Raw genomic sequence first — 18456 nt, forward strand, 5'->3', positions numbered from 1 at the left:
GTTCGAGAGAAAAATCTTTTAAAAAATGACTGCAGTAGAAAGTGAAGCAATTTAATGTAGATCTGGCCACTAAATCGCAGTGAAGATAATTCAAGGAATACACAGGAAATGGAATTGATAGAACTTGGCAAGCGACTGGATATGGAAGGTGCTAGAGAAGAAAGAAAGGAGGTATTCTTCCTCTGTTGTTTTTAGCATTTTGACAAGAAAAATTATTTGGGAAGGAAGTTGATAATATTTACTAATACAGTATGAACTTCTCACATTAGCTGGTGATTTTGATCTTTGTTTTTTGTGAACTTAAATATCTGAGGGTTGCTGGGAAGACAAGAATAAGCATATCCTGAGTAGCTCTTGATTGTCACTCTGAGACATGAAAAGGAGCATCACAGTTTTTCTGTAAGGTGTACTGTTAGTGTTAGATATATATTAATGTACTTTATTGTTTTGTTTCTGTGCTCTTTAGAATTCATTCAGAAGGCAGCCTTGTGGATGGCCCCGAAGCAAGCCTGATGGAACAGGACAGAACCAACCATGTTGAGGGCAACAGACTAAGTCCATTCCTGATACCATCTTCTTCTCCCATTTGCCAGACAGAACCTCTGGCGAGAAAGCTCCAGAATGGAAGCCCATTAACTGAGAGACCTTATCTGGAAGTGAATGGAGACACCAAGTGGCAGTCTTTCAAAAGTTATTATGGAATACCCCACACGAAAGGAAGCCAAAATAGTCGCGTGAGTCCGGATTTCATACAGGAAGGTAGAGGGTATTCCGGATGTTTGCAGAATGGAGGGATAAAACGCACAGTTAGTGAACCTTCTCTCTCTGGGCTCCATCAGAACAAGAAACTGAAACCAGACCAAAAGGCTAATGGAGAAAGAAAGAGCTTCGGGGAAAGCCAAGAAGGAAATCCAGACAAAGGCAGCAGTCAACCAAATGTCTCCGATATGAGTGGTAAGAGGGAATCTGTGAGCTCTGCGGCCCAAGAAAATGAAGTGAAAGATTTCACCAATTTTCCAACACACAATTGTGGTGGGTCTGAAAACTCAGAGCTTCAGATTCTGAACGAACAGGAGGAGAAAAGTGCTAAGTACCACGACAAGAATATTGTATTACTTCTTAAAAACAAGGCAGTGCTCATGCCTAATGGTGCTACAGTTTCTGCCTCTTCCATGGAAAACACACACGGTGAACTCCTGGAAAAAACACTGTCTCAATATTATCCAGATTGTGTTTCCATCGCGGTGCAGAAAACCACATCTCACATACATGCCATTAACAGTCAGGCTACTAATGAGTTGTCCTGTGAGGTCACTCACCCAGCGCATACCTCAGGGCAGATCAATTTCCTGCAGACCTCGAACTCTGAGCTGCCTCCAGAGCCAGCCACAGCAGCGACTGAGGGCTGTGAGGCTGATGGTGCCAGTAAACCAGCTGCAACGCTAGGGGCCTGCCCCTTTCAGAAACCAGAACAGCGGAAGTCTGCTTTTGAGATATGCCCATCTCCGGCAGAAAACAGTAACATCCAAGGAACTGCAAAGCTAGGATCTGGTGAAGAATTCTGCTTGGGTCCCAGCGGCAATTTGCAGTCTCCTGGCGGCAGCTCTGAACGGTATTTAAAGCAAAATGAAATGAATGGTGCTTGCTTCAAGCAAAGCTCAGTGTTCACTAAGGATTCCTTTTCTGCCACTACCACACCACCACCATCACAATTGCTTCTTTCTCCCCCTCCTCCTCTTCCACAGGTTCCTCAGCTTCCTTCTCAAGTAAACGGCACTCTGAATGATGGGGTTTTGGAAGAACTCCATCACTACCCCAACCAAAGTGAACCAACTCTTTTAAGGGAAGTGAAAATAGAGGGTCAACATGAGACACCACCACCCCAGAGTCCCACTCCCTCCGCCCATGTATCCAACACCTCTCTGATGCTTCCAGTAAGGCCTCAGAATAATTGTGTTAACAGGAATGACAGTCGGACTCCAGGGACGATGACTATTCCATTGGGTTCTGAGAAAACCAGACAACTTTCAGAACATCTCAAGCCTAACCCACCGATTGTTCGTAGTGGCGGAGATCCACGGGATCACTGCCAGCATTTGATGGGACACAAACAGCAAGAGATTCTCAAGAGTCAAGACAAAGAACAAACACGTGACCTCATGCTCCCAGCACAGCCCTGTCTGAAACCAGGATGGATTGAATTGAAGGCCCCTCACTATCATCAAGCAGAATCCCATCTAAAATGTAACGAGGCAACCCTGCGGTCAATTCTTCAGTATCAGTCCAACCCCTCCAATCAAATGACCTCCAAACAATACACTGGAAATTCCAACATGCCTGGGGGGCTCCCAGGGCAGGCTTACATCCAGAAAATAATGCAGCCAGAGCAGAGGCCACCAAGGTACCAAGTTGAGATGAATCAAGGGCAGTCTCAAGGTACAGTGGACCAGCATCTCCAGTTCCAAAACCCTTCCCTCCAGGTGCACTTCTCCAAAATGGAGCCTTCAGCTGACACTCACAGGCAGTCATTGTGTGCCCCGAGATGTCATTTCCAACAAAGACCAGATCCCCAAACTGAGAAACTCATGCCCCCAACATTAAGACAGCACTTGAATCAACAGACTTCAGAGACTGAACCCTTCTCAAATTCACACCTTTTGCATCATAAGCCTCATAAGCAGGCAGCACAAACACAACCACCCCAGAATTCACATCTCTCTCAAAACCAGCAACAGCAGCAAAAATTACAGCTGAAGAATAAAGAACAAATGCCCCAGACCTTTTCTCATCTCCAGGGCAACAGTGATGAGCCAAGAGAAAGAACGTTCTTTAGCCAGGTTAAAGTAGAAGAATGCTTTCCTGGTGAAGATCAATATTCAAAATCAAGTGAGTTCCAGACTCATAATCCCCAAATGGGACTGGAGCAAGTACAGAATATGAACAGTATAAATTCCCCCTATGGTCAGATCTTGAAGTCAAATGCAAGCAAAGTACAGATTTCTGGTTCAAACCATATACAACTGGTTCCAGACAATAAAGAACAGACTGTAAATTCTGAACTGTTTGCAGGAAACAAGACCCCAAACGTGCATCACATGCAATATTTTCCAAATAATGTGACCCCTAAGCAAGATATTCTTCACAGGTGCTTTCAACAACAGGAACAAAAGCCTCAACAGGCTTCAGTTCTGCAGGGATATAAAAGTAGGAACCAAGACGTGTCTGGTCAACAAGCTGAACAACTCGCTCAGCAAAGGTACTTGATGCAAAGCCAAGCAAATGCGTTCCCTGTGCCCGATCAGACAGGAACTCATGTTCAGACCCCACCTCAGAAGGACATTCAAAAGCATGCTGCTCTGAGGTGGCACCTCTTACATAAGCAAGAACAGCAGCAAACACAACTCCAAGCCGAGTCTTGCCATAGTCAGATGCAAAGGCCAATTAAGGTTGAGCCTGGATCCAAACCTCATGCCTGTATGCGCCCCTTGTCAGCACAGCCAGAAAATAAAATGTGGAAAAAGATACCCAAGCAAGAGATTCCACCTCTCAGCTGTGACAGTGTGCAGCAGCAGAGCACCCTTGAGACCATGGAGCAGCATATGAAGCAATTTGAGGTCAAATCATCATTTGACCATAAGGCTCTTAATCTCAAATCACAGAAGCAAGTAAAAGTTGAAATGTCAGGGCCAGTCACGGTTTTAAGTAGACAAACCACTGCTGCGGAACTTGAGAGCCACACCCCAGCTTTAGAGCAGCAAGCAACGCCTTCCTCAGAAAAGACGCCAACCAAAAGAACAGCTGGTTCTGTTCTCAATAATTTTTTAGAGTCACCTTCCAAATTACTAGATACTCCTATAAAAAATTTATTGGATACACCTGTCAAGACTCAGTATGATTTCCCATCATGCAGATGTGTAGGTAAGTGCCAGAAATGTACTGAGACACATGGTGTTTATCCAGAATTAGCAAATTTGCCTTCAGATATGGGATTTCTCTTTCTTTTTTTAAAAAATCTTGAGTCTGGCAGCAATTTGTGAAGGCTCATAAAAACCTGAAGCTGACATTTCTTGTCTTTAAATTACAGATGCTTGTGCTGTGCAAGAGAGAACTTCATTTACACTCAATTTTTCAAAAAAAAAAAATTGAAATAATTGTGCATGCTCACTTGTCCCTACCTTCAAACCCTTTAAAATATAAAGGTATCTGTTTTAGACTAATCAATCTATCTAACTCTGTGTATCAAGTCCTGGAGAGATACCCAAGCTGTAAAATCATCTCATTAAAATCGCAAAATAACTGCCATATGCAAATTGACCTAGGAGCTTTTAATATTTTTTTAATTCAAGGTTGAATGTATTAGTAGTCTTTCAAGGTTAACTTCCAGTTAAGGGAGAAATGATCATCCTTCTGCCTCAGTGAGTTGGGGGAAATTATAATGCTGATGTTCTGAATACTCATAAAGTTGCACTTTCTGTGTGTATTCATTTGAAACATTGTGTGATTTATATTTATTTTGATAATATTTTCTCTTTAAAATTTCATCTATTTGATAGAAAAGATGGTATTTCCCCCCCTTTTTTTTTTAAACAAGCTTCTTTTTGTTAAAATTCAAGATGCTTGATAGGTGTGTTGTTGGATACAGTAGAAGACATTTGTAAAATCCAGTGTTAAACTGCTGTGGCTAATAGTCCACCCACTCCATGTTATTCTTCTCACAATGGGACACCCCACATTTTATAGGAGGATGGAGGGAGGATCTATACTGCCCCTTGGTGTGTGGTTAATATTATTGCCTCATGGGGCTAAGGTGCCACACATGTCATAGACAACACTGGGTAAGTTATCCTCATCTTCACGTCCCGCTCCTACTACACTAACCCTTTTTTTCCCTCACTTGTCATCTTTGATGGTATGCAAGAGCCTCTTCCTTTTATCTGACCCTCTCTTCAAGTTTTCTCTCATCATTAAGTTGTTCTAAAGTACATACAAACATGGATCTGGATTCAGTGTTCTTATTTTCAAAACAGAGTGATTGAATGTTGTGGGGAAAGAAGAGGAGAAAAAGGTATCTTGACAATAAACTGAACAAGATCCTGGGGGGTGAGATAGGACAGGAGATTTTATTTTTAATCTTTTAACATCCAAATAGCAGGCAGGCTTCTAGTAAGCTGTAATTTTTTTGTTCAGTTTAAAAAATTGGATTGTAGTTGATATTACATATAATATATTCTAATTCCCTCCTGTTTTCTTTGTTTAGTTCCACTTACTTGGTTTAAAATAGCTCCTTATCCCATATCTGAAATGTATTTAATATATTTTTATCCGAAAGGCAGAATGTACATATACTTAATTATTTGGCACATTTTTTAATAGATTAGTCCATCAATTTATTCATTTTAAAGGAAAAAAAATGTTTAAAGTCACATTTAGGGCCCTTACTGTACAGTTGGGGGATAAGCTTTGTGGATGTAGCCTTTATATTTAGTATAATTGAGGTCTAAAATAATAATCTTCTATTATCTCAACAGAGCAAATTATTGAAAAAGATGAAGGTCCTTTTTATACCCATCTAGGAGCAGGTCCTAATGTGGCAGCTATTAGAGAAATCATGGAAGAAAGGTAATTAACACGAAGGCACAGGGCAGATGAACGGTTATCCTTTTGTATATGTCAGAATTTTTCCAGCTTTCACATACAAAGCAGTAAACAATTGTAAACTGAGTAATTATTAGTAGGCTTAGCTATTCCAGGGTTGCCAACGCTACACACTGTGCTATTCACCAGAGAGTCACAATATTTGACAGGACTAATAGCCTGCAAGCTGGCATGGGCTGCCCACTTTGAGATGGATGCCAGAAAACCCAGGCATGGACAAGAACCAGCCAGCCAGCCAGCCTGCCAGGCATAAGGGTGCTGGCGCAGGCTGCAAAGAGAAACCCCGCTCTGGTTTTTCCACTTGATGATAAAGTGTCAGAAAGAGAGGAAAGGTGGTATGAGAAAGGAACCACTGAGTTAAATTCACCTCGAGTTGTAAACGAGTAGCTATCTCTAAGGAAGTTGTCCACTGGTATGAGCAGAGGGCAAGAATGATATACCGAATAGAAATAGGGACAGATTCTATTTATAGCTACATTTATGTTTAACTGTCAGTCATAAGTATGCAAGTATTTACCTGAATCTACATGGTTACTCCTGCATGTAGAATACTCTTATGAGCAAGATAATCAGTGCAGAGAGAGACGTTCACATAGGTGTCAACAGCACTGAGCTGCTGTTATGCCGGGGTGCCTTTTCTTTAAGAGGTAGGTAGTTTTATCATTAAAATATATTAGGACGCATTCTGGGCAGCAAGGACATATTCTGTATCATTGTTGCCCCAATTCCAAGTTTTTATTTCTAAATTAGCCTATAGAAATTCACTAAATAATCATCTAGTAGCCTGGCAAAAATAGTGAATTTCCCTAAGTGCCCTCTTTTATTAGCAAATAGTAAGTAGTGTCTTGGTCATAAGGGAAAATATAATCTGTTTCTAGAATTATCCCATAGTTTCAAAATTGCTGGATACTAGTTATTTGAGAGCCTTTTAAACAATGTGAGAGAGATTCTTAGAGGAACAGATTCTAACTAAAACCTATTAAGATTCCCCAAGTTTTAAAATAGCTAAATTCAGCAAAGGACAAATCAAATAGTACATATCTTGGAAGACTAAATTTAACAAACTTGGAAAAGTTTTGTGCTTTGTGAAATTATGTATAAAAATAAGCTTCCCCATTATTTTTACCCAACATATAATTTCAAAATAGTTCATTACAATTATCAATATATTTTGATACTAAAGAGATACAAGGCTTAAAGTCTGTTATCCAGTTTCCTTGGCTTAGTTCTGTTTTTTTTTTTTTTTAATAAATTAAACTATTCATTTCTCAGGATGTGATCATAGAATAAAATTATGCTCAAATGTTCAGTATTTTGGTTGCCTCTTAGAATCATTTGCTAATTTTATGTGTGTGTGTGTTTCTGTGGATTTCTTTAAGGTTTGGACAGAAGGGTAAAGCTATTAGGATTGAAAGAGTCATCTATACTGGTAAAGAAGGCAAAAGTTCTCAGGGATGTCCTATTGCCAAATGGGTAAGTGTGATTTGACAAGGCCTTTGATCCTCAGTCTTGGGCATTTTGATTGATTCATCTAACCCTGAGAATTGGGTTGCCCAGATCAGACAGTCGTTTATGCCAGTTGAAAGGAATATTGCTTATATTTATCATTGTGTCATCTCTTAAGAAAAAGGCAGTTTAAAATCATGTACAAACTGTACTTAATTGAAAGAACTTAATGGTGAGGAGGAGGTCTGTTCAGGTGCCTACTAGAAGTATAATTCTTCCCAGCATGTGAGGTCCTTAATCCTTTAAAAACCTGCGGTTAATCTTTATCTTGTCATTTTTGAAGCCCTGGAACTTTAAAGTCTTTAAAGCATGTAGATCTGGCTTTAATGCAGGGAGCATTGCCTGCAGTGTCCTGGGGAGGGTCTGCTACACACTGCCTGCATTTGCATCTCTCCTGGTTCTGACCCCAGGGTAAGCCCCAAGATCATAGATGGGCAACAAAAGGCAGGTAGCATGTGCTGATAGATGTCAACCTAATTGTGACCAGATGTGAAAAAATATACAGACATCAATCAATGCTCTCCTCTGCTGCAAGTGACCCTTGTTTTATTTTGGTTGGGGTGGGGGTGTTGGGGTGGAATGGTGACCCGAACAGGTGGTTCGCAGAAGCTGCAGCGAGGAGAAGCTACTGTGCCTGGTGCGGGAGCGAGCTGGCCACACGTGTGAGGCTGCGGTGATTGTGATTCTCATCCTGGTGTGGGAAGGCATCCCAGTCTCTCTGGCCGACAAGCTGTACTCGGAGCTCACTGAGACGCTAAGGAAGTACGGCATGCTCACCAACCGGCGCTGCGCCCTGAACGAAGAGTAAGTGCCTCCCGGGGCATCTCCTCCTCCTCCGCTGCTAGAAAAGCCTGACTGTTGGCTTGAGGGGAAAGAGTTGAACTTGCTTTTTCATGTTTATAAAATAGGGCTCAAAATGCCCGCTTCACAAACATGCAATAGGATCTTGTATTTGCTAACATGGATACTTTGAGGAAGGTGCACTCACTAATATTTTGTACCTTTGGACAGTGTAGCTATGAGTTAGAAGCAGCTTGCTGGAAATCTGTGTATATCCACAAACGGGACCATACTATAAACTTGAAAATATTTGTGTGTCCGCTCGCTGCAAGCCCACTCTTTTTGTGTGCCTGGCCATCATGTTAGTAAGTATTGATACCACTTCTGTGTTGCAGTATTTGAGACAGTAAGCTTCATAAGAAACTTTAGGGTATCCAGATCAAGGATTTTACTACATCTGTAGGAGACAAAAATACAAGGCTTGTAGAGGTCCTGTAGGAACAAACTGGTTTTGACTTCATTGCAATCTAGTTCATTACTTCCATTGCAATAATCAAAATTGCTTCTATTTTTACTGCTGCTAAATAATCAACACATTAGCTATGAATGGGCTTTATTTTCCAGGAATATAAAAAGTTGAAACAGGAAAGCAAGGGTATACAGTTAAATATATTTAATGCAACCAAGAATTTATGGTTTGTTTGTGTTTTTTTATTTTTTAATCTCATCTACCTGCAGGAAATTTAAATCTTCACTTGGAGAAAGTGTACTTTTTCATTTAACTTCTGCTATGGTATTCTTGTATATCATTAAAAAAATACAGGAAAATTCACAGTGCTGCACTGAAATCCTATGTAACTATTTTAGTCACAGTTTATTTGCACTTCTTCTTTTAGTCTCCTTTCTCCCATGTCCACCAAATTACAAAATAGTTTACTGAGCTTATGGAAACATTGTCTGTTCATTGCAACAACCCACTGCTAACCAAATTTGTAGTTTCATTGACTATTTCTCTAATTGCTATGGTTTAAGTATGTGTTAACATAGGTGCTCCCTCTGGGACATTGGGGGCAGGTAGAGGGGGTACTAAATCAACTATAAATAATATGTCTATCAAAGTTACTGTTTCGATATGAAAATGTGGCTTCGTTTTCTAAAATAGTTATGATCCCAAAATTTCATGGTGTGTACCTTATGGCCATAAACCCACTTTCACAAATGATAGATTGGAGGATTGAAGTTGTTGATTCATAAGACATGACTCAAACTTATGGTTGACTGCTTTGAAGTGAAAGTTGCTCAGTCGTGTCCAACTCTTTGTGACCCCATGTCCATGATGTTCTCCAGGCCAGAATACTGGAATAGGTAGCCTCTCACTTCTCCAGGGTATCTTCCCAACACAGAGATCGAACCTAGGTCTCCCTCACTGTAGGCGAGTTCTTTACCAGTTGAGCCACAAGGGAAGCCCAAAAATACTAGAGTGGGTAGCCTATCCCTTCTCCAGCAGATCTTCCCAACCCAAGAATCGAACCGGGGTCTCCCGCATTGCTCAAGGTGTAAAGTAATATTCTATTTATCCTAACATCTCATGTTTCCCCATCTTTTTTTTTTTTAATGTATTTAGGTGCCTTTAATCAGAAAGAAAATGAACATTAAGACATCTTGAGCTGGTGTTGGCGACAACATTTTTCTCAGGAATTCAGTGACACTGCCTTGTGTTTCTTAAAGCAGACTTCCTCTTAGACTTGGTAGCTGGAACTTCTAAACCACCAAAGATCTTGTGAAAATGACAGCTTTGCTTACATTTCTTAAAGTTTCTTGCAAACTATATTTCACATCCTTTGTAATTGATTTAATTTTTACAATATTATACATCTGTTATTTTTCCCCTGAAGGCTTTGATTCCTATAAATGCCATTGTCTGAAACAGAATTTATTTCTATATGTCAGATTTTATGTGAAGAACTTTGCTAAATTACATTATTTTGCTTTTGAAAATCACAAATGTTGATGGGGCTGGGGTCTAAGAAAAATTGTAATTTGTTTCACTGGTCTAAATAGGAGGCAAGTACAAAACTATTAAAAGATGTGCTGCAAATATTAAAACATTTTAAAGGGCAGTCTGTATACTTTTGCTTAACTTGGTCTAGAATTTCAAAGTAAAGATGAGGAGTTATTTAGATGATATTTTGGCTTTGGGCTACTCATACTTAGAGCAGTCCCCCAAAAAACAAAAAATATACTTGAAGTACATGATTCAAATAGACACTTAACCAATGGCATACCATATATCACTCAGATACAGCTTATGAAGTTTCTCCTACCCTATAAAATAAATTTTATTTCATGTCTGGCAAAAGTTAAAATTATTATTATTATTATTTGACAAATATGAAGAATACTTATTTTCATGGTATGAGATTTTATTTTTATTGTAGCTTGTTTATTGTTTCTCTATCCTTAGGCCTTGAAAAACTCCTAGTAACAGGGTCAAAGGGCTTCCCTGGTGGCTCAGCAGGAAAAGAATCTGCCTGCAATGCAGGAGACGTGGGTTTGATCCCTGGGTCGAGAAGATCCCCTGGAGGAGGAAATGGCAACGCACACCAATATTCTTGCCTGGAGAATCCCATGGACAGAGGAGCCTGGTGGGCTATAGTCCATAGGGTCACAAAGAGTCAGACACAACTGAAGTAACTAAACAACAACAACAATGAAGGATAATCTCAAATTGGGGCTGCTGACTCATTTTAATGTTCAAAGCTGTGTGACCCTCCTCACTGAATTCTTATAAATCCCAGTGCCCGCATGCACCATAACCACCCACTGTGAGTCCAGAAATGAACTCTGAGAGCATGGCCAGTGGGAAAGTCAAAATGAATTTTTACATTTCCTTTGAGCCAAGCCATTTGTTTCTCCTTTTAAGATTTCCCTTTGAGATGTCCATTTTATGGACTAAGCCTAGCCAGTATTTTTTTGGCAAGTAAGAGTTGTGGGAGTGTTATCTGCCATTATAAGAAAGTCAAAGCCAGAACTGTCTCTGCCATGCTGGGTGATATTAAGCTTTTAAAGAAACTGCATATTATAAAAATTTTCCAATATACATAAATGGAGAGTGCAGGATAATGATTCCCCAGGAACTCATCATATGGATTCAACATTTATCAACATTTTGCCAATACTATAACATATACCCTCCCCCTCCCCCGCACTTCCTAACCCCACCCCCGCCACTGTTTTAAAGCAAAACAGATACCATATTATCTCAGCTACATTCACTCTGATGTATATCGTTAACAGATAAGGACTTTTTTTTTTAACAAAACCTAGTCACAGTGGCATTATCCTTCATTTCAAAATTGAGTGATTCTTGAATACCATTTAATGGTCAGACCACATTTAAAATTCTCTAATTGGATCCTATTTCTGATATACACAGAGAGTAAAAAAAAATACTGAGAAGAAGAAAGTCTATATCTTGCATTTGATTGAGACTTTTCAGTAGGTCCTAGTTCAAGCCTATCGTCTAGCATAATTATGGATAGAACTTCTTTTTATTCTCAAAAGTGTCCCAGTTTGTAAGATAAAGTATATGATTCACAAGCCTCTTGTGAATAGTTTCCCCTCTTTTTAATGAATTTGTTAGACTGTATGATTTTGATTTGCTTTGTAAAATTTCCCACACTCTGGATTTTACTGTGTACACTTGCTTAACTTGTTCCTCTGCCACTAATATCTTCTATACACTGGTAGTTAGAGACTTAAATATGTATGTATACATGTATATTAGCAAAATGCTTCATACGTGGTCATGAAATAATCTTAGTTCTTTAGACCCATCACGAGGGACATAGTATCTGCTTTGTTCCATTTATAGTGATATTATCAGTGTTCTGTTCAGAAGTTATTAGCTTGATCCACCCATCATAAAGTTTCCTAGAAAACTTTTACTTAATGGCTTAGCACATCCATCAATGATTATTACCTGTTTCTATTAGTTTGCAAATTGAAATGTTTATTTTTTAATGTACAAATTTATTTGTTGTATACATTTAAATTATTTTGCTAGTTTTCTATTCTTGCATAAGTTTGAATAGCTGATCTAGTTTTTAGCTTAAATTTCTTTTTTCTTTTTTACAGTTAGAAGTCCAAAGAAGTTGAAGCATTTTAAAAATATGTTGCATAGGCAAATATTTTTATTACAATTTCTCTGATTTGTTATTTAACAATTAGCCAAATTCTGAGTCATGTTGAAATGAGGCTACAACGTGAAAATTCTTAATTCATAATTGAAAGGCCTCTGTCGAAAGAAATGTGCCTTTTTAGTATCCACTTCATGTAGGAAATCACCTTGAAGTCACTTTGTTATGTAGTGATTTTTAAAAATTTAGATATAATTCACACACTATAAAATCCACCCTTTTAGTATACAATACAATGCATTAGTATATCCACAAAGTTGTGCAACATTTTCATCACTCCCAAATATAAATCTCAGAGCCATTAGTTAGTCACTTTCCATTCTCCTCTCCCCTAAATGACAACTACTAATCAACTTTCTGCCTCTCTGGGCATTTCATATTAATAGAATCATACAATATTTAACCTCTCTGTCTGGCCTTTTCCACTGAGCATGATGTGTGTTCTTTAAATTTTTAAAAAAAATTTTAGTATAGTTGGTTTACAATGTTGTCTTAGTTTCAGGTATACAGCATAGTGATTCAATTGTACATATATTCATTCTTTTTCAGATTCTTTTCCCATATAGATTATTGCAGGATACTGAGTAGAGTTTCCTGTGCTTTGTTGGTTTTCTATATATAGTAGTGTGTGTATGTTAATCCCAAGCTCCTTTGTTTTGTAAATCATTTTTTAAAAATTAGATTCCACATGACTGATATCATGTGATATTTGTCTTTCTCTGATTTACTTCACTTAGTATGATAATCTTTAGGTGCATCCATGTTGCTGCAAATGGCATCATTTCATTCTTTTCTATAACCAAATAATACTCCATTGTATATATATATATCACATTCATTCTTCTGTTGATGGACATTTAGGTTGCTTATATGTTTTGGCTATTGTAAATAGTGTTGCAGTAAACATCAGGGTGCATATATCTTTTCAAATTCTAGTTTTCTCTAGATATATGCCCAGGAATGGGATTGCTGGATCATATGGTAGTTCTATTTTTAAGGAACTTAAAAATAGTTCTATTTTTTTAAGGAACTTCCATACTGTTCTCTATAATGGCTGTACCAATTTACATTTCCCACAAACGGTATAGAAGGGTTCCCTTTTCTTCACACCCTCTCCAGCATTTACTGTTAATATATTTTTTGATAATGGCCATTCTGACTGGTGTAAGGTTATTGCTCATTGTGGTTTTGACTTGCATTTCTCTAATAATTAGCGATGTTTAGCATCTTTTCAAGTGTTTTTGGCCATCTATATGTCTTTGGAGAAATGTCTTTTTAGATCTTCTGCCCATTTTTTGATTTTTTGATATAAACTACATGAACTGTTTGTATATTAGAAATTAATTCCTTGTCGGTCACTTTTTTGGCAAATATTTTCTCCCATTCAGTGGGTTATCTTTTCATTTTGTTTATGTTTTCCTTTGCTGTACAGAAGATTTTAAGTTTAATTAGGTCCCATTTGTTTTTTGTTTTTATTTTCACTAGGAGGTGGATCAAAAAAGGCTATTGCTATGAAATTTTTGTTAGAGTATTCTGCCTATATTTTCCTCTAAGAGTTTTTAGTGTTCAGCTTTACATTTAGGTCTTTAATCCATTTCAAGTTTATTTTTGTGTATGTTTTTAGAGAGTGTTCTAATTTCATTCTTTTACATGTAGCTTTCCAGTTTTCCCAGCCCCACTTTTTGAAAAGACTGTCTTTTCTCCATTGTATATTCTTGCCTCCTTAACCATAGATTAATTGACCATAGATGCATGGCTTTATTTCTGTTCCCTTGAACTGTTAATATATTTCTGTTTTTGCACCAGTACCAAACTGTTTTGATAACTGTGACTTTGTAGAATAGTCTGAAGTCAGGGAGCCTGATTCCTCCAGCTTTATTTTTCTTTCTTAGCGTTGCTTTGGCTATTCAGGGTCTTTTGTGTATCCGTACAAATTTAAAAATTTTTTGTTTTAGTTCTGTGAAAAATGCCATTGGCAATTTGATAGGGATTGCATTGAATCTGTATATTGCTTTGGGTAGTATAGTCATTTTGATAATATTGATTCTTCCAATCCAAGAACATAGTATATCTTTCCATCTTTGTCATCTTCGATTTCTTTCATCAGTGTCTTATAGTTTTCAGAGTACAGGTTTTTTGCCTCTTTAGGTAGGATTTTATTCCTAGGTATCTTATAATGTTTTAAAGGTTCATCTTTGTCATAACATTAATCAGTCCTTTATTTCTTTTTATGGCTGAATAAGATTCCATTGTGTATATGTACCACATTTTCTCTGTTTATCAGTTCATAGACGTTTTGGTTATTTCTGCTTTTTTGCTGCTATAAATATCTGTGTACATGTTTTTGTATAGACATATATTTTCACTTCTCTTGGGTATATACCTAGGAATGAGATTGTTAGCCATATGGTAATGCTGTTTAACTTTTTGAGGAGCTGCCAGACTGTTTTCCAAAACAGCTGCACCACTCTTCATGCCTAGCAACAAAATATAGAGGTTCTGATGTTTCTACATTTTAATCAAAACTGCTTATTGTCTGCCTTTTTCATTATAACCTTTTCGGTGTAATGTGCATCTCATGGCTTTGATTTGCATTTCCCTTATGAGTAATGATGTTAGTCATTATTTCATTTGCTATTGGCTATTCTTCTATCTTCTTTGAAGAAATCTTTACTTAAATCTTTGCTCAGTTTTTAATTGTTCTGGATACTAGAACTCATCAGATATATGGTTTGCAGATATTTTCTCATTCTGTAGGTTATCTCTTCATTTGATGATATCCTTGAAGCACAGAAGTTTTTTAATTAATTGCTTGTACTTTCAGTGTCAAATCTAAGAAATCATTGCATAATCCAAGGTCTTGAAGATTTACACCAATGTTTTCTTCCCAGAGTATTATAGTTTTAGCTCTTACATTTGAGTCTTTTGATCACTGTTGAGTTATCATGTGAGATAAGAAGTCAACTTCATTCTTTTGCCTGTGACTATCCAGTTGTCTCAGCACCATTTGTTGTGTTTTCCATATTGAATTCTGTTGTCATTCCTGTTGAAAATTAATTGACAAAGATGTATGGGTCATTTCAGGACTTTCCTATTTCATTAATTTACATACCTGTCCTTATGCCAATACTTCATGGCATTGACTGCTGTAGTACTTGTGGTAAGTTTTGAAATTGGGTGTCTAAATCTCTGTTTTCCTTTTATAGGATTGTTTTGGCTACTTTGTGTCCTTTTCAGATCTCTGTGAATTTTAGGGTCAACTTATTAATCTCCCCATCTGGGATTTTGACAGAGGTTCTAGTGACATCTTAAAAATATTACTATTACTTAACAATCTTCCTATTTATTAGACAGTATGTCTTTACATTTATTTAGGTTTTTAATTTTTTTCAGTGATGTTTTATAGTTTGCAGTGTATAAGTACTACACTTCTTTTGTCAAATTCCTAAATAATTTATTATTTTTGATGCTATTTTAAGTGGAATTATTTTGATTTCACTTTTGAGTTGTTCATTGCTAGGATACACTTCCATAGTTCATCAGGCACTCTGTCTATCAGATCTAGTCCCTTAAATCTGTCACTTCCACTGTATAATCTTAAGGGATTTGATTTAATTCATACCTGAGTGGTCTAGTGGTTTTCCCTACTTTCTTCAATTTAAGTCTGAATTTGGCAACAAGGAGTTCATGATCCGAGTTGCAGTCAGCTCCCGGTCTTGTTTTTGCTGACTGTATAGAGCTTCTCCATCTTTGGCTGCAAAGAATATAATCAACCTGATTTCGGTGTTGACCATATGGTGATGTCCATGTGTAGAGTCTTCTCTTGTGTTGTTGGAAGAGGGTGTTTGCTATGACCAGTGCGTTCTCTTGGAAAAACTCTATTAGCCTTTGCCCTGCTTCATTCTGTACTCCGAGGCCTGTTACTCCAGGTGTTTCCTGACTTCCTACTTTTGCATTCCAGTCCCCTATAATGAAAAGGACATCGTTTTTGGGTGTTACTTCTAAAAGGTCTTGTAGGTCTTCATAGAACCATTCAACTTCAGCTTCTTCAGCGTTACTGATTGGGGCATAGACTTGGATTACTGTGATATTGAATGGTTTGCCTTGGAAACGAACAGAGATCATTCTGTTGTTTTTGAGATTGTATCCAAGTACTGCATTTCAGACTCTTTTGTTGACCATGATGGCTACTCCATTTCTTCTAAGGGATGCCTGCCCATGGTAGTAGATATAATGGTCATCTGAGTTAAATTCACCCATTCCAGTCCATCATGTATGGATGTGAGAGTTGGATGGTAAAGAAAGCTGAGCACCGAAGAATTGATGCTTTTGAACTGTGGTGTTGGAGAAGACTCTTGAGAGTCCCTTGGACTGCAAAGAGATCCAACCAGTCCATCCTAAAGGAGATCAGTCCTGGGTGTTCATTGGAAGGACGGATGTTGAAGCTGAAACTCCAATACTTTGGCCACCTCACGCGAAGAGTTGACTCATTGGAAAAGACCCTGATGCTGGGAAGGATTGGGGGCAGGAGGAGAAGGGGACGACAGAGGATGAGATGGCTGGATGGCATCACTGAATCGATGGACATGGGTCTTGGTAGACTCCAGGAGTTGGTGATGGATAGGGAGGCCTGGCGTGCTGCGATTCATGGGGTCGCAAAGAGTCAGACATGACTGAGTGACTGAACTGAACTGAGGATACACTTACACAGTTGGTTTTTATATATTAACCTTGTATCCTGCAAACTTATTAAACTAGTTGATTAGTACTAATTTTTTTTAGTGGATTCCTTAGGATTTATACATACAAAAATCTTGTCATCTATGAATAGAGATAGTTTAATTTCTTCGTTGCCAATCTGAGTGTCTTTACCTTTTTTTTTTTTAATCCTTTTGCATTATTTCCCTGGCTAGAATGTATAGTGGATATCGAACAGAACTGGCAAAAGCAAACATGTTTGTCTTATCCCTGATTTTAAGGGGAAAATTTAGTTTTTCACTATTTGAAACAAAGACACTATTAGTATGATGCTAAATGTAGGGTTTTTGTAAATGTTCTTTGTCAGATTGAGGAAGATTTTTTTCTGTTCTTAGGTTGAACATTTTTATCATAAAAGGATGTTGGACTTTTCTCAGATGCTTTTTCTGTATTTTATTTTGTTAATGTAGTATATAATGTTGATTGATTTTTTTGTACATTGGACTAACATTGCATTTCTGGCATAGTTATTACTTGGCTATAGTATACACTTTTTGTGTATGTTGCTGGATTCTGTTTGCTGGTGTTTTATTGAGGATTTTTTCATCTATATTGATAAGCAATATTGGTCTATAGTTTTCTTTTGATGTCTTTGTTTTATGGTTTCATGGTAATACTGGATTCCTAGGATGCATTGGAAAGGGTTCTCTCATATTATTTGGAAGAATTTGTAAAGAATTAGGGCTAGTTCTTTAAATGTACCAGGAAAATCATGTACTCCTGGGTTTATCCTTGTGGGCAGTTTTTTGATTATTGATTCAGTCTTTTTGTTATAGATATATTCAGATTTCTATTTCATCAGTTTCAGTAGTTTGTGCTTTCTGGGATTTTTGTCCATTTCATCTATGTTATCTAACTTGTTAATAGATCATTTTTATAGTATTCCCTTATAATGCTTTTAATAAGATCATTGGTAATACCCTCTCTTTGATTTCTAATTTTAGTAATTTGGGTCTTCTCTCTTTTTTCTTGGTCAGTCTAGCTAGTTTTGTCTACCAAGACCTCAGCAGGCTGTATACAATAAGTGGGCTCCAGGTCAGATCAAATAAAGAAAGCCTTGTCAGTGGGGTCTTCTAGAGAGCTACCAAATAGGTAAAATAGGGACATTTCTCCAAAAGTAGGGCTTTGGAGGAAATCCAGCCTAATTCTGCCCTTTCCAGTAGTTGCCAGCCTGCTGATTTTCACCATAAATGTGCACTACTGGTTTTCAAGGCTGTTGTGGAGTTCTGGGGACAGTGAGAATAGGGCAAGTTAAAACACTGTGTAAAGCTTAGCTTCTTACCGAAATTTCACTGCTATTCTTGAATAAATGCTTTCTGGACTGCTACAAGCCTTTTGTTAATTTCCATATTTCTGAAAAGTTGACTTTAAAAAACTTTTCCTTATTAACTGTTTGGTTACCATTAAATATAGTTTGTAAACAAATGATAGAATAATGCATAGTAAGTATCTTTAGTTGTGAAATTTCAAAATAGTGAATTGGTGTCTTAGTAACCATCCAAAAATGATTAGTTTGTGCTTTCTTTTTTATATCATTATTAACTCATTTGAAAAATAA

General features: G+C 37.6%; 1 protein-coding gene and 1 long non-coding RNA gene across 2 annotated transcripts in view; one reads left to right on the plus strand and one right to left on the minus strand.

Moving 5' to 3' along the window:
• The window catches only part of TET2 (tet methylcytosine dioxygenase 2), a 146309-nt gene that overhangs the window by 103934 nt on the left and 23919 nt on the right, over positions 1 to 18456 (plus strand). The window contains exons 3-6 of the mRNA XM_081484028.1: positions 467 to 3918; positions 5529 to 5619; positions 7035 to 7128; positions 7757 to 7965. Coding sequence (XP_081340154.1) covers positions 513 to 3918; positions 5529 to 5619; positions 7035 to 7128; positions 7757 to 7965 — 3800 coding nt within the window. The 5' untranslated portion in view covers positions 467 to 512. The remainder of the gene's footprint in view (positions 1 to 466; positions 3919 to 5528; positions 5620 to 7034; positions 7129 to 7756; positions 7966 to 18456) is intronic.
• Positions 1 to 18456, minus strand: part of LOC145503779 (uncharacterized) — a 122245-nt gene that overhangs the window by 3134 nt on the left and 100655 nt on the right. The window lies entirely within an intron of this gene.

Source organism: Giraffa tippelskirchi, chromosome 1 (genome assembly GCF_054371585.1).
Source record: "Giraffa tippelskirchi isolate mGirTip1 chromosome 1, T2T-mGirTip1v1.2.pri, whole genome shotgun sequence".
Taxonomy (NCBI): domain Eukaryota; kingdom Metazoa; phylum Chordata; class Mammalia; order Artiodactyla; family Giraffidae; genus Giraffa; species Giraffa tippelskirchi.